General features: G+C 47.1%; 1 protein-coding gene across 2 annotated transcripts in view; it reads right to left on the bottom strand.

The window, feature by feature from the left end:
* Positions 1-26821, bottom strand: part of PELI2 (pellino E3 ubiquitin protein ligase family member 2) — a 58161-nt gene extending 31340 nt beyond the window's left edge. The window contains exon 1 of one of the 2 annotated variants that reach the window (XM_069951132.1): positions 26390-26821. In XM_069951132.1, coding sequence (XP_069807233.1) covers positions 26390-26466 — 77 coding nt within the window. In that variant the 5' untranslated portion in view covers positions 26467-26821. The remainder of the gene's footprint in view (positions 1-26389) is intronic. The other variant, XM_069951131.1, reaches the window with a different exon arrangement.
* Positions 26822-27727: the final 906 nt, after the last annotated feature.

Below are 27727 nucleotides of genomic sequence, written 5' to 3'. Positions count from 1 at the left end.
TGGGGTGGAAACCACACTGCTATACTATAGAAGTGAATAAGACTTCTCCCGTCAATCACTGTTACCTGAGAGCTCAGCACACAGGGGATGAGACAATTATAGCGCCATTCTTATCTCTATATACACAATCATATGGATAGTGTGGAAGTAAAAGCTGCAGTGCATAGATAGTCTTCTCAACAACCTGCAGAATTTAGCTGGATGGGGCAACCATCTCACATGTGACAGAGGCATGCCCAGCCCATCAGTAGAGTCCATACGTCTGTCTATTGTGTATGGCGACATCTCACTGTGCCTATAACCTGGTGCGGAGAATATAGTAGCTGTGTGTGCTACTGATACTACTACATAGCTGCGGCTAGTAATCGTATACTTTGCTTTTACGAGACCTGATATCCGACTGGTTGACATTACCAATAAATGGCATGAGACTCTGAAGTGAAAGCAAGTCTTGGCCTCTGATCTGTGGACAGACTGACTTCTGGAGAGCCCCTTTAAGAGTAATCTGGTTTGCTAGCAGAAACATATCCCCGGCTTATAATGGAAACTAATGTTCCCCTGTTCGATGGAACATTCCAGCTACACAAAGTAAGCACGCAGCATTTTCACTGCCGGATACAGATGTCATTGAGAACTGAGCATTACTGCACTGGGGGTGGGAACAGGCCAGCCCAATGTCTAAGGGCTACGAGGGCTTCTATAGTCCCCTAGGATTTAAAGGGACACACAGTCTCATCACAAAGGTGTTTAGCTCATATATGCAATGTAGCAGCTTGATGCGAGACATGGGGGGGAGCACCACCAACAGCCTGCATACACAGTAATAGTCAGGGGGCATGTCAGGACTTCTCATCACGGGTTCCAGAAACACAAATTCCTATATCTGCTGAAAAAACATTTGCGAACTCCCGTCTTGTAGAGGGGCCCAGTCGGCTTAATCATATCTCTTTTATCCTCTTAGACATCTGGGTTGTGTTTATGAATCATGTTAGGGCCAAAAGTCAGAAATCAATGGGAAACTTTAGGAGAAGTCGTCACTGGGACGGCCGACTGTAATAGAAGAGCCTATGTAACATGTCATAATGCTACACTAGTACATGTGTGACAATAGTAGCGCTGTACGTAGAGATGCCTAGTAGTCACATGACATTTACCATTCTACAGGGGTAGGATTCAAGTTGAGTACACCCCACCTGTACATAGGCAAGTCGGACCACACATTACCTGCACTAGAGATAAATGGTAAAAAACAGCAGCTAATGGAGTGGTCCACCTGTAATTTAAAGGGGTTATCCAGCGCTACAAAAACATGGCCACTTTTCCCCCTACTGTTGTCTCCAGTTCAGGTGCAGTTTGCAATTAAGCTCCATTTACTTCCATCGAACTGAGTTTCAAAACCCCACCCAAACTGGAGACAACAGTAGGGGGAAAGTGGCCATGTTTTTGTAGCGCTGGATAACCCCCTTTAAACCCCTTCTTTCAAATCAACTAATATAAGAAAGTTATACAGATTTGTAATTTACTTCTATTAAAAATCTCAAGTCTTTCTATACTTATTAGCTCCTGTATGTCATGCAGGAAATGTTGTTTTATTTTCAGTCTGACACAGTGCTCTCTGCAAACACCTCTGGCCGAGACAGAATCCACATAGAAAACCTGTCGTTCCCTGGACAGTTCCTTTCTCGGACAGCGATGTCAGCAGAGAGCACTGTGTCAGACTAAAAATAAAACAACTTTTCCTGCAGGACATACAGCAGCTAATAAGTATGGGAAGACTTGAGATTTTTGAATAGAAGTTAATAGCAAATCTATATAACTTTCTGACAGCAGTTGATTTGAAAGAAAAAAACATTTTCGCTGGAGTGCCCCTTTAATGCAATGCCAAAAGCTTTGATTGGTCACTGCAGAGACTCTCCCCAATGCTTAGATATAGTCGGGATGTCCCACCGCAACACTTGCGTCCATTAGAGAAGGGTTTGAATGAGTGCTTCACACCCCGACTCGCCACTCTTGCAGCAGGTAATGGGCTCCATTATAAGTCTATGGAGTTCATCTCCTGAAATAAGATGGACTGAACACTCAGCTGGAAGCACGTAGCTGTGTGCTTCTCCTGGTTATTTCTGGAGATCAGAGCAGAGAACCCAACTGATTTAACTTTTGACACATCAAAAGTTTTTAGAAATGAGAGTAACCCTTGGGCTCTCTCACTCTATACTAATGGCCTATCCTGGTCAATATCGGATCAATGGGGGTCCCACACCCAGCACCTCTGCTCATCAACTGATTGAACGTTCGGCTGCGCTCATGTAAGTGCTGCGGCCTCTTTACATCCTACCTGTCACGGTGCAGGTAATGACGGAGTTTTAAACAGTTTCTCCACTCCTGGCATGATATCAATCCATCATGCTGGGCGAGGAAACCCTCCAGGACTGGGATTCCACGCCCGTGCTTCACTGAGCGAACGTGGAACGCGTGAATCCAGCTTCAAAGTCTCCTACCTATCTATTAAAAGGGTCCCTTGCCAGTAAGCAGGTGACAGCCTCCTCACCTTGAGATCTTAGCAATCAAATAAGGGAACAGAGACAATAAGTGCTCAAATTCCCTGCAGCGCCTCCACTGGGCAAATCGTACATTACACAGTGCTCATTCAAATAAATGGGCTGTCTGTATAATAAAGGACACTCTTTGTTCAGGATCCTAAGCTCTTATCCAGAGTGGATCCAGAGGACTCCTTCCTGTATTAAAGTAAATGAAAAATCTCACTGGTAGGTATTACTAAACTGGGATTAGGGTGGATTTCACTGAGGAAAATTTACGAGTAGTGCCTATTTCATTGAACAGAGTGAACTTGGACTAGACTAAATCTGATACGGCCCGCGGACATGTTTGCCGCGCACATCGCCCTCCTGTGCGCCAGGGACATCTGCTCCATTCTTCTACGAGCTGCAGGAGAAGGAAGAGGGCAGGCTCAGTGCTGGAGCAGAGGAAAAGTGAGTGGGATGTTCTTGGGGGTTTAACAACAATACTAGGGGGAATCTTGGGATGCAATACCTCACCCTGCCAACCCACACTAGGCCATTGCCATGCATAGTATAACACTGAGCGCAGCGGTTGTGTAGCGTATGGCCCTTGAGTAATTTTAAAAATGGCCCTCAAAAGGAAAAAATTTTCATCACCTTGGTCAGGTCCAAGTATAGACAAACTAATGGTTGACTTTATGCCAAAATTTTGGCTATTTCCTCAGTAAGATCAGGAATAAAATTTAGGCCAACTAAAGAATCAGTCCATTCCACAGCATAACGTCTGAACGTCTCCATATCTGCAGGGTGAGTGTATAAAGACTAGGAGCAGGTCTGGAATAGTCCACAGTTCGCCCTTTATGGCGCTGTAGAAATTCTTTACTAAACTTATGGAAACAATCCAGAAAACGAGACTGAAGATCTCTGCCAGACCACATTAAAGTAACGGATCTGGTGCACATTTCCACCCATACAAGTGCCAGAAACTACATAACATAAAATCACAATCAAGAATATTGTAAATCACATGTTTCTACTTCGAGAAGAAGGTAAACCCTGGTAACGTTTACAAAAAAAAATAATAATAAATATATATATATATATATACACACACACACACACACACACACACACATTTATTTTATAGGGAAAGAGGAAATGACAACAGAGTCTGGTGTGTCTCTGAAACGCGTTCATCCAGATGTAACTGACCCGATCCTGAACTCTTACGTGTCAGCAGAACAGTGCGCATAAAAGGGTTTGTCTCTCTCTATCACAGAGATCAACAGAGAGGGGGTGAAAATGGGTGCACATTGACCTCCAGGCTGCCCGCAGATGGCTGACAATCTGGGCTTCCGAGACTGATCTGGTAAATTCTGGTCCTTGCGATGGAAACGCAGATGGGACCTGAAAGCTCTGTGGATACAAAGCAACAGAAGGGGCCAAAAACCAACAGTCAAATCTACCGCAGACTGACATAAATCACCATGCGAGCTTCTGCAAAATTTGTCACACTAAACAGACTGTATAATAAAGAGAAGCCCCTTATATCAGTCTGTGGCCTGTCACCTATCAGCTGACCTAAAACTACAGCTCCCTCCATACTAAAAGGTGGCCGAACACCTTTAAAAGGGAACTATCAGCAAGTAAGACGTATCTAACATGCTGATAGCCCCCTATAGCGCCAGGGACGCTGAGGAGGAAGGTGTGTGTTACATTCCTCCTCGGTTCCAGTCCCACGTTGTTAGTCGGGGTAAACTCCGCTCCAAAGCACCATTAGGAGCACTGCCGCGTCATCCGTCCAGTCCCCTCCATTGATTATTATTAGAAGGGAAGGGCTGGATGACGCAAAAGTGCTCCTACCGGTGCCCCAGAGCGGAATTTACCCCAACTAACAGCACAGAGGAGGTAGGTATCAGTAGGTTAGATCAGTCTAACCTGCTAATAGTTCCCCTTTAAGGTATGTTCACACTACGGAATGGCGACGGAAGACCCGTTGCGCATTGTGCAGAGCAGGTGCGACCTGCAGAATGCGCAACGGGTTTTCCGTTGCCATTCCGTAGTGTGCATGTACCCTAATAACTGATCCCTCTTAACCGGCTCCCATCCTTCCCGTACACAGCAACATTCGGGAGAGGTGCTGCAAGAATGTTTTTGGCTGTGGCTTATTTCTCCCGAAACAAAAGGGGTAAGCAGCTATTTTCCATTACACACAACCTCTATAATCACCATCATCACCTGTCAGTGGATGATTGGAAGAGGCCCATTGACTTGAGACTGACTGCTGTCAATTATTGAAAGGTGTATAGCCAGCTTTAGATCAGTCACCAAGACCCCTCCAACCTGTTATAGCTGACCATCCAATCCAATTTATTGCTGGAGATGGGCTCCATAGACTTAGGGCTGTATTACACGGCCCAATGACTTGGTGTAAGTGAGCGCCGATCTGCTGCAAGGACATCACTAAATATGTCCTTGTAAAATAATAAACTGTACATACTTCTCCGCTCTCCCGGATGTCCTGTTGGCTTTGGCCTGCTCCCTGAAGTCTGAAGTAACTGGATGCTCAGTCAATCTCCGAGACAGTGCCGCGGCCAGTGATTGGTTGAACGGCCTAGGACTTCAGACACTGCTGGGAGTGGGCCAAAGCCAACAGGACATTAGGGAGTGCAGAGAGGTATGTGTAGTTTTGGGGGGCTTTTTAGGTGATTTTAGGTCAAGACCTGAAGACATACATGATCAGCCGATGATCGTTGTCTATTACACGTCATGATCTGCGGAAGAAAGCGCATTTCCTGCAATGACTTGGATTGGCAAACCAGACCCCTGTAACCATCAGAGGGGGTCTCAGCACCAAGACCCAAACCCATCTTAACTTCTGACATGTCAAAAGTAAGGGGTTGGCCAACTTGTTAAGTGTACAGTATAGGGCTGGGCGATTAATCGAATTAATTCGATTAATTCGCCCAGAGTGTTTGGATCGATTTGATTTTTTGTGAAAATCGTAAATTCGATTTTCACAAAAAATCATTGCGGGCGGGCCGGACGGTGCGGTACGCGGGCGGGCAGACAGTCCGGAGACGGGCAGTATGGGGCTGGCGAGCGCTGCTGTGAGGTGCAGGGCGGGCCGGCAGTCCGGAGAGGGGCGGTGCGGGGCCGAGAGGGGCGGATCGGGCCGGCAGTCTGGAGAGGGGCAGTATGGGGCTGGCGAGCGCTGGAGTGAGGCGAGGGGCGGGCAGTCCGGAGTTATGCAGCGCGGGCGTCCTTAAGCACAGCGTTCCGCTCCCCTGTCAGCCACAGTTACAGCTCCCCGGTCTCTGGAGGAGACAGCAGGGACTGCAGGGTGATAGTGTCGCTGCGGGTCCTGGAGCTGTACAGCGGGGTCAGATCCTGCTGTACAGCTCTAGGAATCACACTATCACCCTGCAGTCCCTGCTGTCTCCTCCAGAGACCGGGGAGCTGTAACTGTGGCTGACAGGGGAGCGGGACGCTGTGTGCCGGGGTGACAGAAGGAGGGCTATGTGCACTCCTGCTCCAGTCACCCCCAGCCCCCCTCAGTCACCTCCAGCCCCCCCCTCGGTCCCCTTCCAGTCACCCCCAGTTGCACCAGTCCCCCCCAGTCATCCCCAGCTGCCCTAGTCCCTGTCAGTCATCCCCAGCTGCCCCAGTCCCCGTCAGTCATCCCCAGTCCCCGTCAGTCATCCCCAGCTGCCCCAGTCCCCGTCAGTCTTCCCCAGTCCCCCCCAGTCATCCCCAGCTGCCCTAGTCCCTGTCAGTCATCCCCAGTCCCTGTCAGTCATCCCCAGCTGCCCCAGTCCCCGTCAGTCTTCCCCAGTCCCCGTCAGTCTTCCCCAGTCCCCGTCAGTCTTCCCCAGTCCCCGTCAGTCATCCCCAGCTGCCCCAGTCCCTGTCAGTCATCCCCAGTCCCCGTCAGTCATCCCCAGCTGCCCCAGTCCCCGTCAGTCATCCCCAGTCCCCGTCAGTCATCCCCAGCTTCCCCAGTCCCCGTCAGTCATCCCCAGTCCCCGTCAGTCATCCCTAGTCCCCGTCAGTCATCCCCAGCTGCCCCAGTCCCTGTCAGTCATCCCCAGTCCCTGTCAGTCATCCCCAGCTGCCCCAGTCCGTCAGTCATCCCCAGCTGCCCCAGTCCCTGTCAGTCATCCCCAGTCCCTGTCAGTCATCCCCAGCTGCCCCAGTCCCCGTCAGTCGTCCCCAGTCCCCTTCAGTCATCCCCAGCTGCCCCAGTCCCCGTCAGTCATCCCCAGTCCCCGTCAGTCATCCCCAGCTTCCCCAGTCCCTGTCAGTCATCCCCAGTCCCCGTCAGTCTTCCCCAGTCCCCGTCAGTCTTCCCCAGCTGCCCCAGTCCCTGTCAGTCATCCCTAGTCCCTGTCAGTCATCCCCAGCTGCCCCAGTCCCCGTCAGTCATCCCCAGCTGCCCCAGTCCCCGTCAGTCATCCCCAGCTGCCCCAGTCCCCGTCAGTCATCCCCAGCTGCCCCAGTCCCCGTCAGTCATCCCCAGCTGCCCCAGTCCCCGTCAGTCATCCCCAGTCCCCGTCAGTCATCCCCAGCTTCCCTAGTCCCCGTCAGTCATCCCCAGTCCCCGTCAGTCATCCCCAGTCCCCGTCAGTCATCCCCAGTCCCCGTCAGTCATCCCCAGCTGCCCCAGTCCCCGTCAGTCATCCCCAGCTGCCCCAGTCCCCGTCAGTCATCCCCAGCTGCCCCAGTCCCCGTCAGTCATCCCCAGCTGCCCCAGTCCCCGTCAGTCATCCCCAGCTGCCCCAGTCCCCGTCAGTCATCCCCAGTCCCCGTCAGTCATCCCCAGCTTCCCTAGTCCCCGTCAGTCATCCCCAGTCCCCGTCAGTCATCCCCAGTCCCCGTCAGTCATCCCCAGTCCCCGTCAGTCATCCCCAGCTGCCCCAGTCCCTGTCAGTCATCCCCAGTCCCTGTCAGTCATCCCCAGCTGCCCCAGTCCCCATCAGTCATCCCCAGCTGCCCCAGTCCCAGTCAGTCATCCCCAGTCCCCTTCAGTCATCCCCAGCTGCCCCAGTCCCCGTCAGTCATCCCCAGTCCCTGTCAGTCATCCCCAGTCCCCGTCAGTCATCCCCAGCTGCCCCAGTCCCTGTCAGTCATCCCCAGTCCCCGTCAGTCATCCCCAGTCCCCGTCAGTCATCCCCAGTCCCCGTCAGTCATCCCCAGTCCCCGTCAGTCATCCCCAGTCCCCGTCAGTCATCCCCAGTCCCCGTCAGTCATCCCCAGTCCCCGTCAGTCATCCCCAGTCCCCGTCAGTCATCCCCAGTCCCCGTCAGTCATCCCCAGCTGCCCCAGTCCCCGTCAGTCATCCCCAGCTGCCCCAGTCCCTGTCAGTCATCCCCAGTCCCTGTCAGTCATCCCCAGTCCCTGTCAGTCATCCCCAGTCCCTGTCAGTCATCCCCAGTCCCTGTCAGTCATCCCCAGTCCCTGTCAGTCATCCCCAGTCCCTGTCAGTCATCCCCAGCTGCCCCAGTCCCTGTCAGTCCCCCTCAGTCACAGGGGAGCACTGTTCCACTGGGAAGCAATACAGTTGTTGTCTCAAACATCATTAAAATTGTATCTGACGCTGTGAGAAAAATTGTTTATTTAGCAAAATAAAAAAAATCGAGATTTAAATCGAGAATCGTTCAGATTTCTAAAAAAATCGAGATTTTATTTTTTGCCCATATCGCCCAGCCCTAGTACAGTATTAGTAAGTGTATTAACTGTATATACCCACAGCAGCTCCCTGTGTACCTCACAGAGCTAAAATCAGATTCCCTCCTCCAGGTTGTCCTGCTCTGTGGTGTCCATAAGATGGCCGTCATAGAGGAGCATGTGACCTTGCCCCGCCTCCACTGTCCACCACCGAACCTGGATATTGCCTATGGTGGATACTGGGGGCGGGGCATGGTCACACACTCCTCCATGTCGGCCATTTTATGAACAGGATCTCCACGGAGCAGGACAGCACAGCCTGGAGGAGGGGAGTCTGATTTTAGCTGTATGAAGCACACAGGCAGCTGCTGACAGTAAGTTCTGTGAGTACACTTACATATACTGTACACTAAGCTATTTTACTATAAAGTGGCCAACCCCTTTAAGCTCAAATCACAGTAACAGTCTCCATATAATCCCTTAGGGCATGTGCTACCCTGGGGTGTGTACACATTTAACTTTAATCTGCTGCAGATTCAATCAATGAAAATAAACAGATGAAATCCACAGAATCTAATCTGCAGCAGATTAAAGAACATGTGAACAGAGGAGGTTAAAGGGGTGTTCCTATCTCAGTTTGCTATCCCGAATGCATAGGATAGAGGAGAACAAGCTGATCACTGGAAGCCTGACCACCGGGAGCCTTACCTATCCCAAAAAGGGGGACACAGCAACAAAGTGCGCCCACCACTGTCTTCTACGTCACCACCAAAATCTGGCGAGTTTTAGTGTTACGGGTTTATAGGATGGGGGATAACAAGCTCAGAAGGGAATACCGCTTTTAGGGCTTTATGAAGTGGGCAAAAGGGCTGTAAACAAAAGCCAATCTCATGTAGCCCCTGCTGCCTTTACCTAGAAAGGTAACCCACCACAAGTTCACTCGTTCATCGTCTGATCGCTGGCCCTATCATACAGAGCAACGCCGGCCTGTTTAGATGATCTCTAGGCCTTCAATTTGTGATTGGTGGTGATATTGGGTATCTCATCCCACCAAAGAGGCCACAGGGCTCAATATCCAAAAACAATGGCTTGCAAATACATGCAGTTATAGTGGGAACTATAGCACAGCCCCCATTGTTTTCCCTAAAAACCCTTTAAAAGGGAACCAATTAGCACAATTAGATTGTGCAATACGGTTCCCAGAATCATTGTATAGAGCTACTGTGCAGCTCGTGGCATGTACCAGCTGTGGCTGCAGCATTAGCTTTAGTATGAAGAAAAAGTACTTTTATTCTGCCGCACAAGGCCAGGAGAGGGGAAGCAACTAGTCATCTGGGTGGGGAGCCTACCGTGACTAGTCAGCACTCTATGGCTGTCAGCGCTTAGGGTCCTATTCCACGGGCTGAGGAGGGCCCGATCAACGATGTAAACGAGTGGCGATCTGCTACATCGCTGCTCGTTTACTGGGCCTATTCCACGGCCCGATGATCGTTGAGCGAGGGCTGCAGGGACATCGTTACCAATGTCCTTGCATCATCATGCATTACCTGTCCAGGCTTTTTCTCCGCGCTGTCTCCATCCCCGGGTCCCACGAGCTTTATCTTCAGAATGGCCGGTCAGCTGACAGGCCACACTCAGCCAATCACAGGCAGCGGCGGTCCCGGCCTGTGATTGGCTGAGCGCTCCGTCAGCTGACCGGCCATTTTGAAGATAGAGCTTGTGGGACCCGGGGATGAAGACAGCGCGGAGAAGAAGCCTGGACAGGTAATGCATGATGATGCTGCTGCTTGTCAAATCATCGGTCGCCCGCCGCGCACCGCTATTCAACCGTAGCGATCAGTGATGGGGGAACGATGATTTTAGGTCTGGCCCTAAATGAACAATCAGCCGATGACACGATCATCGGCTGATTGTTCTCTCTATTTCACCGAACAATAATCGGCCGAATCGGGCCAAATGGGGCCGATCCGGCCGATTATCGTTACTGTGGAATAGGGCCCTTAGTGTGGGGATCACTGACAGGCAGAGAGAGTCATTAGTGGCCTCACTTTAATGGGACTAATGAGCTGCAATAGCACACACAAACTAAGGAAAAGGGTGGCGCTGTTTCTAGAAGAAAGCTGCTAGGTTTTTCTAACACTGGATAACCGCTTTAGGTTCTTACTTCTTGGGCCTTTTTCACAAACTTTACAATAAGCACTAGGAAATCTCTCCATGTATACATATCTATAGACTCCCTCCATTATCTGACATTTTGGCCTCTGTGCTATTCCAAGTAGCAAATCCAATAAACAAAGAGCAGGATATGGTTGGAAACCCTACACTGTAGGACAGATATTGTTTTTATACATGTATTTAAAGGTACAGTGTACAAGTTTGCACTCTGGAGTGTGAAAAAACCTAAAAAGATCAAGGTGACAACATCAGAGGGGTCTGCACTGATCTGGCCCCTCACATGTTCCTGCCCAGAGATAAACACAGACCAAGGGTCCACAGTCAGCACCAGCCTCAGCATTACCCGTCCTCATCCAGAACAGCAAAAACACTACAGTAAGGTCTCCACCAAATCCCAGACGCACAACTAGGCCGTTACGGACCTGCACACCACCCCATGGACGTCAACGTTGGCTACAACCCCGTGAAAAATCGCATGCAGCTAGCAAAAAGCCAAAAGCAGCGTCATAAAATGTATTAGCGTACCCGGCCCCATCTCTCTAGCAATGAAGCTGTTAACAAGTCTCTCGAAGGAACAATTTTGAGACTTATTAGCTCCCAACTGTATTATTTACACTGATAATTATAAAATTGGCCCCCAACATTGCGTTCAATTACTGGGAGACTTCTGGGCCATAAAACAAAGTCAATTACCTTAATCCGCAGAGAATATGATTATCCTGCTGGAAACCAAAAGTCTTGAAGGTTTTGGAAGATTTTGATTTCTTGAGCTCTCACGTTACAATATTAAGTGCGGTGCAATTATGGCCGACGTAGATTGATTGATTGCTTCTGCCTTGCGTAATGGGGAAACTAAAGGCCCTATTCCACGGAACGAAAGTCGTTCGTATTCGGCCGCTACGAACGATAATCGTCCCGTGGAATAGAGTGCAACGATCAGCCGACATCGTTAATGTCGGCTGATCGTTGCAGTCGCTTGTTTTTCAACATGTTGAAAAACAAGCGACTGATACAGCAACGATCTGCTGCAGTCGCTCCGTTGAATAGGAGCATTGGCAGCAGACGCTGCTGTATCCTATGGGAATTGTAGTTGTAGCTTCCTCACCCCTGTTCCAGGTATAGCGGAGTCTTGCCTATAGTGAGGCTTATGCCCCTATTCTTTAACAAAAGCGCAATGTCTGGCCTCGGACCAAAAATCAGCTCAATCTTGAGCAATCAACGTGGATACCGCCAACTCCCACTTCTTTGGCATGTAGCAGTCCAATGTTATAGGTATCCCACCACACAACGTAATCTTTTATAGTGAGTGTGCGAATATAGGAAAAAGTACACTCACATTTCAGTAGTCTTCATCTTGACTCTTTATTGGGTGCAGTAGTTGAACTTCGGCTGTGTGTTCTCAGATCACTGGAAGTAGCTCGAGGTTAGGCGTCCTCTCCCTGCCGCGCGACGTTTCGGAAGGCGGGGCTTCCTTACTCATGCGCACAGGTGAGTGGATCCCACTCAGCTAAATACCGACGTCTGATCTCATCAGTCATCTGTTCAAAACCTATTTACAAATCTAACAGTAATAATATATAGCATGGCACAAAACGCTACTTATAAATGTTGTTTAACATGTGACCAACTGTTTTCTAAATTTATATACAAAACGCCGTCCACTAGTGGGGAGAAAAGATTCATAAAAATGCTTTAAAGCTACATACTTCATTTAAACCCTTTGGTTGTAGGGTGTCAAGTTTTTTTATCCAGTACGTCTCCCGTTGAAGTAGAAGCTGTTTGTCCCTATTCTCTGAACCTGTAGTATTTAATTCTTCCAATATGCACCATCTTAGATCATAAATATGATGACCTGCCTCCTTGAAATGTCTGGCCACACTCGTCTCTCCATGTTTTGTTTTTTCTTCCAACGTATTATCTGTTTTTAAATGTCTCCTGATTGTCGCTCTGTGTTCATTTATCCTTACTTTTGCCTGTCTCATTGTCTGACCCACATATGTTTTCCCACATGGGCATTTAAGCATGTATATTACTTTCTGTGTGTTACATGTGAAAAACCCTTTCATGTTGATTTTATATCCTTGTGTAGGATGTTGAATTTGTTCTCCCTTTATTATAGATGTACAGTTCTGGCATTGTAGACACCCAAATGTGCCTTTTCGTTGTGTCCTTAAGAAAGTTTGTTTGTCTATTTTTCTCTTTTTTATGTCACTCCTTACAATCTTGTTAGCTATTGTTTTTCCTCTTCTTAATGCTAACATAGGTTTATTTTGAAATAATTTCCCAAACTTAGATTCTTTTTGCATTATGGGCCAAAATTTATTTATGGCTTTTTTTATAACTGGAATATGATGATCAAATGTGGTTACCAGTATCTGTCTCTGTCCATTTTGTTTCTGTTTATTTTGTGTCTTCTTTTTATTAATTGCTGCATTTATTTGTTTCTGTTTATAACCTCTTTGTTGAAATTTATTTTTCATTAATTTCTGACATTTTTCTTTATTTGTTTCAATGCTCACTATTCTTTCTATCCTTTGCATCTGACTTCTTATTATACTGTCAAACACTTGAGGTGGATGGTGACTTGTGCGGTGTAGCAAGTTGTTCTTATCAGTGTTTTTGACATATAATGTAGTGTCAAAACTTCCTTCTTTTTTTGTTACTAGTACATCCAAGTAATGTATTTCACTTTTGTTATATTCTAGAGTGAATTTTATAGTGGGGTGGCAAGTGTTCAGGTATGACACAAATTCTATAAGTGTTTGTTCACTCTCTCTCCACAGGAGGAACACGTCGTCCACGTATCTGTACCACGTGAACGACGTGTTCCCCAGTGTAATTGGAAAAATGCTAAAAAAACACCGGCTAACCTAACTAGAGCACAAAGAGAGGATATTGATTCGTTGACCAATGACGCCGCCCTTGTGGTCAAGAAGGCCGACAAGGGGGGCGCCATTGTGATAATGAACAAATCTGATTATTTGAATGAAGCATATAAGCAGCTGTCTGATGAAAAGGTGTACCACAGGCTGAGAGGTGACCCCACGGATAAGTTTAAGGATGAACTAGACAGTTACATACAAGATGCAGTTACAGGTGGTATCATAAGTGAATATACAGCTAATGCACTCATTAATGAAAATCCAAGGGTCCCAATTTTATATTTGGCTCCCAAGATACATAAAGATTTAAAATCTCCACCAGGGAGACCAATAGTGTCACAAGTGGGCTCCATCTTTCAGCCTGTGGCTACATATGTAGATAGCTTCTTACAGAACATAATAAAAGGTTTTTCTAGGTGTTTGAAGGACACCAATGATTTCTTGAACAAATTACAAAAAGAAAATGCAAATGAAGTTACCTTCATGTGTACGTTGGATGTACAAAGTTTGTACACTAACGTACCACATGACGAAGGGATGGCAGCCATAAGGGAATTCATGCAACACAACGAAAAATTTACAAATATGGATATTAATTTCTTGATGGGTCTCCTTGAGTTAATACTGTCTAAGAATTACTTTAGGTTCGACCAAGATTTTTTTCTACAGACATATGGAGTTTCCATGGGCTCGGCGGTGGCACCTAGTGTCGCCAATATTTTTATGGAAACGTTTGAAAGACAACATGTATTAGAGAACACACTGGGGAACACGTCGTTCACGTGGTACAGATACGTGGACGACGTGTTCCTCCTGTGGAGAGAGAGTGAACAAACACTTATAGAATTTGTGTCATACCTGAACACTTGCCACCCCACTATAAAATTCACTCTAGAATATAACAAAAGTGAAATACATTACTTGGATGTACTAGTAACAAAAAAAGAAGGAAGTTTTGACACTACATTATATGTCAAAAACACTGATAAGAACAACTTGCTACACCGCACAAGTCACCATCCACCTCAAGTGTTTGACAGTATAATAAGAAGTCAGATGCAAAGGATAGAAAGAATAGTGAGCATTGAAACAAATAAAGAAAAATGTCAGAAATTAATGAAAAATAAATTTCAACAAAGAGGTTATAAACAGAAACAAATAAATGCAGCAATTAATAAAAAGAAGACACAAAATAAACAGAAACAAAATGGACAGAGACAGATACTGGTAACCACATTTGATCATCATATTCCAGTTATAAAAAAAGCCATAAATAAATTTTGGCCCATAATGCAAAAAGAATCTAAGTTTGGGAAATTATTTCAAAATAAACCTATGTTAGCATTAAGAAGAGGAAAAACAATAGCTAACAAGATTGTAAGGAGTGACATAAAAAAGAGGAAAATAGACAAACTTTCTTAAGGACACAACGAAAAGGCACATTTGGGTGTCTACAATGCCAGAACTGTACATCTATAATAAAGGGAGAACAAATTCAACATCCTACACAAGGATATAAAATCAACATGAAAGGGTTTTTCACATGTAACACACAGAAAGTAATATACATGCTTAAATGCCCATGTGGGAAAACATATGTGGGTCAGACAATGAGACAGGCAAAAGTAAGGATAAATGAACACAGAGCGACAATCAGGAGACATTTAAAAACAGATAATACGTTGGAAGAAAAAACAAAACATGGAGAGACGAGTGTGGCCAGACATTTCAAGGAGGCAGGTCATCATATTTATGATCTAAGATGGTGCATATTGGAAGAATTAAATACTACAGGTTCAGAGAATAGGGACAAACAGCTTCTACTTCAACGGGAGACGTACTGGATAAAAAAACTTGACACCCTACAACCAAAGGGTTTAAATGAAGTATGTAGCTTTAAAGCATTTTTATGAATCTTTTCTCCCCACTAGTGGACGGCGTTTTGTATATAAATTTAGAAAACAGTTGGTCACATGTTAAACAACATTTATAAGTAGCGTTTTGTGCCATGCTATATATTATTACTGTTAGATTTGTAAATAGGTTTTGAACAGATGACTGATGAGATCAGACGTCGGTATTTAGCTGAGTGGGATCCACTCACCTGTGCGCATGAGTAAGGAAGCCCCGCCTTCCGAAACGTCGCGCGGCAGGGAGAGGACGCCTAACCTCGAGCTACTTCCAGTGATCTGAGAACACACAGCCGAAGTTCAACTACTGCACCCAATAAAGAGTCAAGATGAAGACTACTGAAATGTGAGTGTACTTTTTCCTATATTCGCACACTCACTATAGAAGATTACGTTGTGTGGTGGGATACCTATAACATTGGACTTATGCCCCTATTCCACTGGTCGTTAAGAGTAGCAAACGAGCGCTCTCAGCGCTCGTTTGCTCCTCGTTCCCTGCTCGCTGCCGCCGCTATTCATCGCGGCTGCAGCGAGCGGGTGAGTGCGGGAGGGGCGGCGGGGAGCTGCGGGGGGGGGGGGGGGGCTGCTCGGAGGATCACTGATCGTCCGGGCAGCCCCCCCCCCCCCGCACTCACCCGCTCGCTGCAGCCGCGATGAATAGCGGCGGCAGCAAGCAGGGAACGAGGAGCAAACGAGCGCTGAGAGCGCTCGTTTGCAACTCTTAACGACTAGTGGAATAGGGGCATAAGCCTCACTATAGGCAAGACTCCGCTATACCTGGAACAGGGGTGAGGAAGCTACAACTACAATTCCCATCATGCCTGGACAGCCAAAGCTTTAGCTTATGTGGCACCACTGATGATTGGTCAACGTTTACCACGTGATGGACATGTTAAAGGGGCCTTCCCACTAAGGACACTTGCCACCTAAACTCAAGTCGAGGATAAAAAGTCAGATCAGTGGTGGTCCACCCCAATTATGATAATGGGGGTCCGTGTCACCCAGGCTATAACACTGACATTAGACATGTGGGCTGCTGTTCCATTCAACTCTATGGGCACAAGTGCCCTGCTGGTCTTTATCATGCCTTGTCATGCTTGGACACTGTTCCATTCTAGCTCCTCCAAGGTGGAGAAACAGGGGGTCTCAGGGCTTTTAGTGATCACACTTCACCTGAGTTGTATTATGTCACTGCTGATATGTCACTATAGCGCATGGGGCACTAAGGATGCCATTTTTGTGATATTAGTTTATTCGATATGCCAACTAGGTGTTTTGGTGCCCTGGGGGCAGGATCCACCCATACCACAATGCCTCATTAGCATAGGAAAAAAATAATATTGCAAAAAAATATGGCACCAAGGATCAAGGCAAGAAACTTCCCATCATGCTCAGCGCCCTTTTAAAGTGTTACTGTCTCTTTTTTTTGTAGTAATCAACAGTCCAGGCGATTTTATGAAACTTTGGAATTGGGTTTATTAGGCAAATTTGCCATTATCTGCTTTCAAAACGACTTTCCCCAGGTCCCCCCCCCCAATCTCATTCACTGTTCATTATCAGGAAATCGACTCTTTTACATCAGTCGAGCCCTGTGTAACCTATGGAGAGGGGAGGGGGGAGGAGGGAGATTAGTCGCCAGCAGAGAACAAAGGATAACACAGCAGGACCTCTGTGAAAGCCTCTATTCAGAGGTCAGAGAGGTCAGTGATGACTTCAGAGGAGATAGCCCTGTGATGTAGCTGTAAATTAACTCTTTGTTGTCCTGTTTTGGTGCCTCATCTCCATTTACCCCTCCCCTCTCCATAAGAGAACCATGAAGACCGCTTTTTCTTTATATAAATGCATTTTTTGGCTAATAAACCCAATTACAAAGTTTCTTAAAATCAACTGTACTTTTGATTTCTGCAAAAACAAATTTAAACGACAGTGACACTTTAACCTCTTAAGGACCCATGACGTACCGGTACGCGGGTCCTTTAAGAGGGCGCCGCGGACCGGCCGCATGCGATCGGGAGAGATGGCCTGCAGAAATACACTGCAGGCCATCTCTCCCTGTCCCCCTCATGCCGACGATTGCCGGCACCCCCCCATGCCGACGATTGCCGATCGATCGGCGATCGGAACCTTTCCGGGCCATCGGTGACCGACCGCCATTACTGTAAAAAAGTAATGGTGGTCACGGTGCCACCGGCCCGATCACGGCGATCAAAAGTTATAAATACCTGCTCCGGACCCCTCAGCTAGGTAGCTGAGGGGTCCAGAGCAGGCATTTGTACATTAGTCACCTGTCCCGGGGTCCTGATCGGCGTCTTCCGGGTTCGCGGCGTCCTCGTCTTCTGGTCGGGTCTTCGGCTCCTTCCGTGACGTCCTGTTCGGCTTTTTTCGGCTATTTTCGCCTCCAGCGTTGTCTTTTTTCGGATCTTGCGCTCTGCTGCCCCCTAGCGGCTGATAAGTGTAATACACGTATCAGCCACTATAGGGATGTTCAGTATGTAATAAAGGTTTTTAGTGTTTTTTTTTCTCCAAATTTTTTTTTTTTCTATTTTCCGCACCCTATCGCCGTTGAGTGTTGATCAGCATCGCTCGAAAGTGCGCTGCTAATCAGCAACTCCTCCTTTTTGGCGTAGGGTGTTTTTTTTCCTATATCCTACTGCCACGGTCTGCTGATAAGTGCCGCACATAACTGCGGCACTTATCAGCAACACCATTTTTTGGCGTAGGTTTTTTTTTATACTTACTGTAAAAAACACTACATTACACCACACTACACTACATTGAATAAAGTTTGACACTACACCACTACATACCCCATATACCAATCCCTATATAAAAGTGGCCCCCGGCGTGTTTTCGGTATCGGACGCATACGCTATTATTGCCTCCGACCCCGAAACAGCCAGTGAGGATGAATGGGGGGGGGATTCTTCGTTCCTCCATTCATCCTCATCCTCCAATGACGTATCTGGGGGTAGCGTAGCGTACGCTGCCTCCCAGACACGTCTTTTCCGCCAGTACCGTCCCAATAAGAGATGACTGTATGGCGTGAAATACTACTAACTCTGTGAGAGTACCTCAGGGTACACTTACAGATTTAGGGTACAAGCACACTGCGGAATGGCGAAGGATAACCCTTTGTGCATTCCGCAGCTGGCACCCGCCGGCGGACTGATGCGGGCGCATGTCTCTACCCGTGTCATAGACTCCATGTTATGCACGGGCGGATTTTTAATCGTCCTTCCAAAGAATGAATATGTTGGACGGAGAGCGGAATCCGCCCGTGCATAGAATGGAGTCTATGACACGGACGGAGACGCGCGCCCGCATCAGTCCGCCGGTGGGTGCCAGCTGCGAAATGCACAAAGGGTTATCCTTCGCCATTCCGCAGTGTGCACGTACCCTTAGAGTGTATGAAGGAAGGGACACCCGAATCCAGCCCCCAGATGTCCCTCCCCATCCTTGGAGTTAGTGGGGAGATCATTCGGGAACTGATCTTCCCACTGCTGGATAAAGGTTACCACCTGTACGGGGATAATTTTTATACCAGAATCCCCCTCTTCTGGTCCCTCGCTGCCCGAGCTACTGTAGCTTGCGGCACAATCCGAACATATCAGAAGCAGTAATAGAGCCCTAATATTTAGCAGCCATGGAGCGGACCCAGCGCTTCTGGATATGAAGGACCCCGTATCGCACCAGGGCAACATTTTCCAGGTGACGTCCCCCACACTGGAAAAGAGGAGACCCCAGAAAAAGTGCAGAGTGTGGCTTAACAGGGGGATCAGGAAGGACGCCATTTTCCAGTGTGACACCTGTCCTGATGACCCCGGCCTCTGCATACTGGATCGCTTCAAGGCGCACCACACATCATCTGAGTTCTACATTATCTAAATTCTGTCCCTTATTCCTATTTCAGGGGTCACGTTGATCCAGGGACTATTCTGATCGCCATTATGGAGTCGGGAAGGAATTTTTTCCCAGTGATGAGGCTACTGTCGTCTGCCTTACGAGGGTTTTTTGCCTTCCTCTGGATCAACACAGGTTGAATTTGATGGACACCTGTCATTTTCAACCTTATAAACTAATAATTGGCCTAATACCCCCAAATAAATTAGAATTGTCCCTTTTCCCCAGCTAAATAGGTATGGCCGCTATTCCCATTAGAGGATACCATGATGCAATTACAAAGCCTCTGTGCGGCCAGGAAAGTAGAAACCCCCTACAAGTGACCCCATTCTGGAAACTACACCCCATAAGGAATCTAACAAGGGGGGCAGCGGGTATATGGCCCCCTGGTGACGGCCACATTTGGGACGTGAAAATGAAAAAAAAAAAAAAGGTATTTTTTTATTTTCACGGCACATGTTCTACACATGTGCCCGTCACCAGTGGGGTCCATATGCTCACTGCACCCCTTGTTAGATTCCTTATGGGGTGTAATTTCCAGAATGGGGTCACTTGTGGGGGGTTTCTACTGTCCTGGCAGCACAGGAGTTTTGTAATTGCGACATGGCCTCCATCCTCCATTCCAGCCTCTAAATGGCGCTCTGTCCCTTTGGTGGCTTGCCCTGTGCCCATATGGCACATTATGTCCACATGTGGGGTATTTTCGTACTCAGGGGAAATTACCCTACACGTTTTGAGTTTATTTTCTTTTTTAACCCCTTGTGGAAATGGAAAAAAAAAATCAAGGCTAGACCAACATTTTGTGATATTTTTTATTTAATTTTTTTCTCTAAATCATTGATCTTGTCATGATTTTTTCATTTTCACAAGGGGTTAAAAGATAAAAAAAAACACAATGTGTAGAGCAATTTCCCTTGAGTACGGAAATACCCCACGTGGACATAAAGCACCATACGGGTGCAGGGTAAGCCTCCAAAGAGAAGGGGCGCCATTTGGCTTTTGGAGGCTGGAATGGATTGAGGGGTCATGTTGCATTTAAAAGGCCCCTGTGTTGCCAAGACAGTTGAAACCCCCCACAAGTGACCCCATTATGGAAACTACACCCCTCAGGGAATGTAACAAGGGGTGTAGTGAGCATATGGACCCCACTGGTGACGGGCACAAATGTGGAACAATGTGGCATGAAAATGAAATATTACATTTTTTACACTATAATGTTGGTTTAGCCATGAATTTATCATTTTCACAAGGGGTTAAAAGAGAAAAAAAAAAAAAAAAACAACACAAAATGTGTAGAGCAATTTCCCCCGAGTCCGTAAATACCCCACATGTGGACATAAAGCGCCATGTGGGCGCAGGGCAAGCCTCCAAAGAGAAGGAGCGCCATTTGGATTTTGGAGGTTGGATTTGGCTAGAATGGATGATGAACGCCATGTCGCATTTACAGAGCCCTCGTGCTGCCAAAACACTGGAAACCCCCCACAAGTGACCCCATTCTGGAAACTACACCCCACAAGGAACCTAACAAGGGGTGCAATGAGGATATGGACCCCTTGATGACGGGCACATTTGTGCCGTGAAAGTGAAAAAAATAAAATTTTTCACTTTCACGTCACATTGTTCCACATTTGTGCCCGTCACCAGTGGGGTCCATATCCTCATTGCACCCCTTGTTAGATTCCTTGAGGGGTGTAGTTTCCAGAATGGGGTCCCTTGTGGGGGGGTTTCAGTGTTTTGGCAGCACGAGGGCTCTGTAAATGCGACGTGGCCCTTGAAATCCATTCCAGTGAAATCCAGCTTCCAAAAGCCAATTGGCGCTCCTTCCCTTTGGAGGCTCGTCCTGCGCCTCCTGTATCTAGAACAACGTTTTAGTTTAAAAAATACTTTTGTCTTTTTTCACGCCATATTGTTCAGAAAATCTGTGAAGCACCTGTGGGGTCCGCACCCCTTGTTACATTCCTTGAGGGGTGTAGTTTTCTGAATGGTGTCCCTTTAGTGGTGTTTTTTAGGTTTTGGCACCCCAGAGCCTCTGCCAACCTGAAGTGGTACAGTCAGAAATGACCAAATATAACGGAGCCATTGAAATGCACTAGGCGCTCCTTTATATCTGAGGATTGTGGTTGCGTCAAATAGCGCAATAGGGCCACATATGGGGTATTTCTATAAACTGCAGAAACGGGGCAATAATTATTGGGGTGCATTTCTCTGGTAATAATTATAATTATGAAAAATATTGGATTACAATAAAATCTCTGCACAGAAAATTTAAATTTTCAAATTTCTTACACACTTAGCTTTTATTTCTGTGACTCCCCTAAAGGGTTAAAAAACTTTCTGGATATGCTTTTGCAGAGTTTGGGGGGTGCAGTTTCTGAAATGGGGTGCTTTGTGGGGCTTTCTAACATACAGTCCCCTCAAATACACTTTAAACCTGAACAGGTCCCTAAAAATATCTGATTTTGAAATTTTACAGAAAATATGAAAATTTGCTGCTAATGTTTTAAGCTTCCTATCGTCTAAAAAAAAGTGAAAGATAGTTTAATAAATGCCGCCGCCAACATAAAGTAGACATGTTGCTAATGCTATTTAATATAGAATTTATGTGGTATAACCATTTTCTATATAAGCAGAAAGGTTTCAAAGTTGGAAAAATGCATTTTTTCACAATTTTTCACGCTATTTTGGTTTTTTTCAGAAAGATTCGTTATTAGTATCGACTCCAATTTACGAGAAATGTGAAGTACAATATGTCACGAGAAAACAATCTCAGAATCGTCCGGATAGGTAAAAGCATCCCGAAGTTATTAATGAATAAAGTGACACAGGTCATATTCATAAAATTTGCTCCGATCCTTAAAGGGGTAGTCCACCCAAAAAATTTTTCTTTCAAATCAACTGGTGCCATAAAGTGCCAGAGATTTGTAATTCACTTCTATTAAAAAATCTTAAGTCTTCCAGTACTTATTAGCTGCTGTATGTCCAGCAGGAAGTAGTGTTTTCTTTCCTGGCTGACCCAGTGCTCTCTGTTGCCTCCTCTGTCCATGTCAGGAACTGTCCAGAGCAGTAGCAAATCCCCATAGAAAACCCCTCCTGCTCTCCAGACTGGAAATAATACAACTTCCTGTTGGGCATACAGCAGCTGATAAGTACTGGAAGGCTTGAGATTTTTTAATAGAAGTAAATTACAAATCTCTGTCACTTCATGGCAGCAGTTGATTTGAAAGAAATTTTTTTTGGGTGGACTACCCCTTTAAGGCCATTTCAGGCTCGGTCCTTAAGGGGTTAAACAACAGCTCCCGACATGCCCTGGCATACTATGGCTGCTGGGATCTGTAGTTATGTAACAGTCAGGGACCACTGCCGTAATGATTTACATGACCATCACGAGTCTGCGGGAGCCATCTATGACATCATCATTAGCGAGGCTGCACAGGACTCATGTCTGTACGAAATGTATGTTATCACCAGCGGTATAGCGTTATGCTGTATCCAACCACATCCCCGCTGCCAAGCATTCTAGGAACACACAGGGACAGGGAATGGAGAGATGGCCCTGTCTCAGTATCTCCACATCTACAGATCACACTTCCCAGGGGGCTGCAAAGCTTCTTCAAGGAGCTCAAACCCTCCAATCATTTCCACCCTAAGATACAGCAGCACACATCAATGTGAGACTGGCAGCATGTGGGCAGCAGGGCGAGGGTGTGCCACCCAGCCACCATACATTTCTGCACACAAGGATGTGAACAATGCGACCATCTGCAGCTTTATTTATCACCGGCGTTGCTACGCGTTATTTTTAACCATATATTTATAAACAAGGCTGGATTTAGCGTAAGCGAGCGCTGCCAACCACCTGACTAGGCGCGCACATTGGCAGCTCTATATTTGGTCATTTAAGTAGCAGCATTGTGATGGTTGCTGGATGCCCGGCTTCTGGAGTGGCACATTATACAGCAGAGTAGCTGTTACTATCAATGCCCGGACCAGAGACTCACAGTCATCACTACAGCGTGCTGGGAGGAATCAAACTACTGGATAAGGGATCCCTTATTAGAGATAGGCCCTTATAGAAGCCGCCCCCTGAGGATACCGATCGGCCCCAAACCAGCAGCATCCTCAGGGGAAAAAAAATACTAGAAATTCTTCTAAAAAAGAAAATTTATGACAAACACCATTCCATAGTAGAAGCAATCACTGTCGGATTGGCAATGGTACGACTACTGGGGTACTAAAAGTTAGATTTACATAAGTGTCAGCCCCCTCTGGACTACACAAACAGGGAGCAGGGAGCCAGGGGTCTAGACCTGCGTTGCAATATTACAACTCCCATCATGCTCTCACAGATAGAAAACCAGACAATGCATGATGGGAGTTGCAATTTGGTAAGAGGTGGAGAGACACGGGTCTACATGACCTATATGTTACACCAGATCATATGCTACTGTGTTGGGGCAAAGAGCAGCATTACAGGCACTACGCTAAGCATGGGATGAGTATCCTGTGAATTGTCATTTTAATGGTCAAATTAAAACGATAACGGTTTTGTGTAAATGCAGGCAACGATTAGACGACCAACGAGAAATCTTTCATCGTTCTTTCGGTGCGGACACTAAAATAATCAATAATCGTTGCTGTAATTCCACATTGGTTCACTAATCGGTCCGTGTAATTCCACATCGTCCCTTCTTTTGCTGGGATCACGACTAATGACTATCGTTCTGTGTAATATGCTGAACGATTTCAGGTTAAACAATCCAGTTTGCGATCGGTAAAAATCGCTTTGTCTAATAAGACCCTAAGGCCTTATTCACACGATCCGTGCTGCGATCCGGAGGAGGATGACGGCACGGATCCCCTATTTGGAGGCGCCCCCGCTGCCTGGCACGGACACCACCCACCTACCCCCAGCAGCATGCACTCCTGTCATCACATCTACTACTCACCTATGTCCCCGTGCTGACCTGCTACACTCGCTCACCGGAAGTGGCCGGGACTGCGCTGTGAGGAGAAGGCGGCGGCGTAGTCTTGGCCACTTCTGGTGTGCATGAAGCCAGCCGCTCCGGGGGAGTAGGTGAGTAGTAGATGCGATGATGCACATCATGCGCTCCTGTAATATCTGCTGCCAGGCAGGGGGATCCGTGCCACAATCCGCACTAGGACACGTCCTATTTTTTCGCGGTGCGGGTCGCGGCATGGATCATGTGAATGGCTTCATTCACTTCAATGGCCCCTAAAATTGACCGTGGTCACGGATCCGCGACCACGGCCAATTTTACGGGACGTGTGAATGCATCCTAACGCTGAACCATGTGACAGGAATAACAACTGGGGAATCCATTGGCCGACTATAGTGTATGTGCTGTCTTGAATATATGAGAAGATGGTATCTCAGTCCACCGCCCATACCGCTTCGCCTCCCTCATACACAGGAATAAACTCTGCATATCCACATTTAAACAATAGGCTGTTGATTTGTTTAGTCTTAAAAAAGAAAAAGTCATCCTGCTTTCTGTAAGTGTTCTGCTTCCCTGGAGAAGTCCGCAATAAGACAGTACTAGGAGATGTCAGAGGGTTTTTTTTCTTCTTTTAAGACCAGACAAATCGATGGCCGATTTAACAAATCTGGCTGTGGATTCGCTGGTCTCTACACAACTATTAGGCCTCATTCACATTTTCTGTTTATCACGTTGTCGGCTTTTCAGGGTGCGTTCACACCTACAGGATCCGCAGCAGATTTGATGATGTGTTCAGCTATTTAAATGAAATCAGCTGCGGATCCGGGAAGTGTGAACGTACCCTCAATCGGTATTTGATCTGCTCACAAATTAACCATTTCTTTGCTGCCTTGGTAATGTTTTTGAAAGACGGAAGTTAAAAAACAAAAAAAGTAAAAAACACCAGACGACTTCCAAACGGCATCAATACAGAGCCACTAGAAGAGGGGACCTTGGCCCTCCAGCTGTTGGAAAACTACAACTCCCATCATGCCTGGACAGCCAAAGCGAAGCTTTGGCTGTCCAGGCATGATGGGAGTTGTAGTTTTCCAACAGCTGGAGGGCCAAGGTTCCCTATACCTGTTATATTGTTTGTTTTTATAAAAAGTGAAAATGTAAATAAAACAATTCAAAAGTAATAAACAAACAATACAGATTCAAACTAGGACGTCTACAGCAGAGTTGTGTTTGTACATTGTGAATCATGTCGCGGTTTCAGGCCAGGTTCACACAGGGGTAATAGGGTTGCATTACTGCGTCCTTATCACAACTGCCCGACCATGGGCCTAACGCCCCAACCTGAAAGCAATATAGATCCGTATGACGCACGGTAGAAAGAGGGCCTGGTGGCATTTACACTCAAAACCGCCGCCATACTAGTAGTATAGCACGTACATCAAACAAGTCTTACAATAGAAAAGGCATAAACGACGCAAGAACAATCACTGGATTGTACCATTGTACTACACAACAGCCCTAAGGCCTAACATAACATGACAAGCCACAGACTCAGCTCTGCTACATGTGTCATCCAGGAAGCCTGCTATAGCCCCAGAGCACAGAGGACTGTGCATGGTGGGTAATGCTATATAGAGAGCAGGCCTATAGAGAGTTCCGGGACGGCACATCTGCTGGAGATGCCCTGCAAGGGTTAATAAAAGGAGCTTGCAGCTGCCAGCTCTGCGACAATGTGCACCGCCGCCGTAGACAGGGTGTCAGGAATAAACCGAGCCCTGGGCTATAGGAATACGGGAGAGGTCAGAGGGCACAGCAGATCTCTACCTATCACTGTGCCGTCGCCGCTGCTGCAGAACCTCTTTTGCAGAGTTAGAAAACTTGAGCACCATGGTAACATAATTGACAACTAAATCTCATACAAATCAATGGGGTGATTATAAGAACCGGAGCGCCACGCTGCAACTTTGACACAAATCAGATCTCTACAACTTTACAAATGACGAGGGACGTCCGTCAAAGTCGCGACTTTAGTGCAACTTTTCTTCGATCTTATAACTTCAGCCGATAGAAAAGTTGTCCATCGCGACCAAGTCGCACGAAAACCAACCGCAACGTTGAAATTGCGCACAGCGTTTGAGCCAATGCATTTCTATGGAGGCTTTAACGTCAGAATAGAAGGCTAAAAGGAGCAATAGGGTTACGTTGTTACGCCCTTCGGAGCCATAGAAGTCGAGGAGACTGATGGAAATAGCATTGGATGTATCAAAATCTGTCAAAGTTGCATGATGGCGCAACAGTGCTGCCATGAGAGCCGTGGGGGATGCCATAGAGGGGGTATTGGGTGAGTAGGACGTGACGACCCCCGGGGCCCGCACACTCACCCCAGCACCACCAGCTCCCCGTACTTGATGGGCTCCTTGTTGGGGGCGCAGTGCTCCTCCTGGCTCGGGGAAAACATGGATGATCCCCCGTGAGCGGCCACAATCTCCTCCACAATCGCTAACGCCACCCCCCGGGGAGCTGCTCGGCCGGCTTCATAGAGACTCCCGAATCCTCAGCGAGCCGTGGCGCAGATACTTCTCATCCACCAAGTGCGGGTGATCCCACGGAGACACCCGGACGCCCCCCCGCTTCTCTTCCCGTTAACGACCAAACCAAGCCGGGATAGTCCACTCGGCGGGGTCACGGGGGGGGGTTGCTCGAGCCCAACCGCCCCGCGCTCGTGCAATCTCTCCTCAGATACAAGCCCGCACCGCTACCCGTACAAGCTGCTGCGGGCCCCCTCCTCCTCTCCTCTCCGCCCTCCTGCTCCCAGGCTGCGAATGACTCGTCAGACCGACCTCCTTCCTCCTCCCCCTCCAGACAACAAATGGAACCCCGCTGCTCTCCAAGTGCCGTGGCAACAGGACACCGGATTACCCCCGGGGGGTGTAAGGGGCGTGGCCTGCCTTCGTTTCTCTCCTCCATTACCTTTCTCCGTTTTCTTAACCCTTCTCCCCCCGTCCATCATAAATAGTAATAATTCCAGTCAATATTAAACGCACAGTCGTCCCTAAACGCAAAACTAGCATCATCCACATGACAGACTCCCCCTCCGACTGAGTAGAGAGTGGTAGCGTCCATACTGTTATGTAAACATAGAGTAAAATGGGATGGGAGCTCTTAAAGGGGCCGTTCTATTTTTATCGACAGACACTTTTTCACTGCCCTTTGCACCTGCATGATTTTATTTATTTTTTTTTTAGATTTTTTTTTCTCGACGTTCATTTATATTTCATGGCCTGCAATGTATGAAAAACATCTGTGTCCTAGGCGATGAATTACTGTTTGCAATCTGCCCTGTAAGCATCTGGATTAGATTTGGTAATAAAGTGTTTTGGAAAAGGAAACTTTGGAACGTTATTTACATTCAGCGTGTAATTTTTTTTTAAAAATTTTTTTTACAGGTCTTCCGGTACGATTGGATACATTTTATTTCCATTTGCAGTTACCTAGGAAGAATAAATAAGCAGCATAGGCTTCGAGGACGGAGCCAACAGAGAGCGACCACCCGTATGGATAATTGCTGGGTGTAGATGGCTCCTCGTGTGAGATAAGAGAGAGAGAAGATAAAGATGGAGAAAATGCATCTATCCTACAACCATGGAAATAACCATGTTAATGTCAGTGGCCTAGGGAGTGCAGGAATTAAAGGGCAACTCCAGCGGAAAAAAATTCTA

This window comes from Dendropsophus ebraccatus, chromosome 13 (genome assembly GCF_027789765.1).
Source record: "Dendropsophus ebraccatus isolate aDenEbr1 chromosome 13, aDenEbr1.pat, whole genome shotgun sequence".
NCBI lineage: Eukaryota > Metazoa > Chordata > Amphibia > Anura > Hylidae > Dendropsophus > Dendropsophus ebraccatus.
This window is presented reverse-complemented; position numbering and strand designations above follow the sequence as displayed.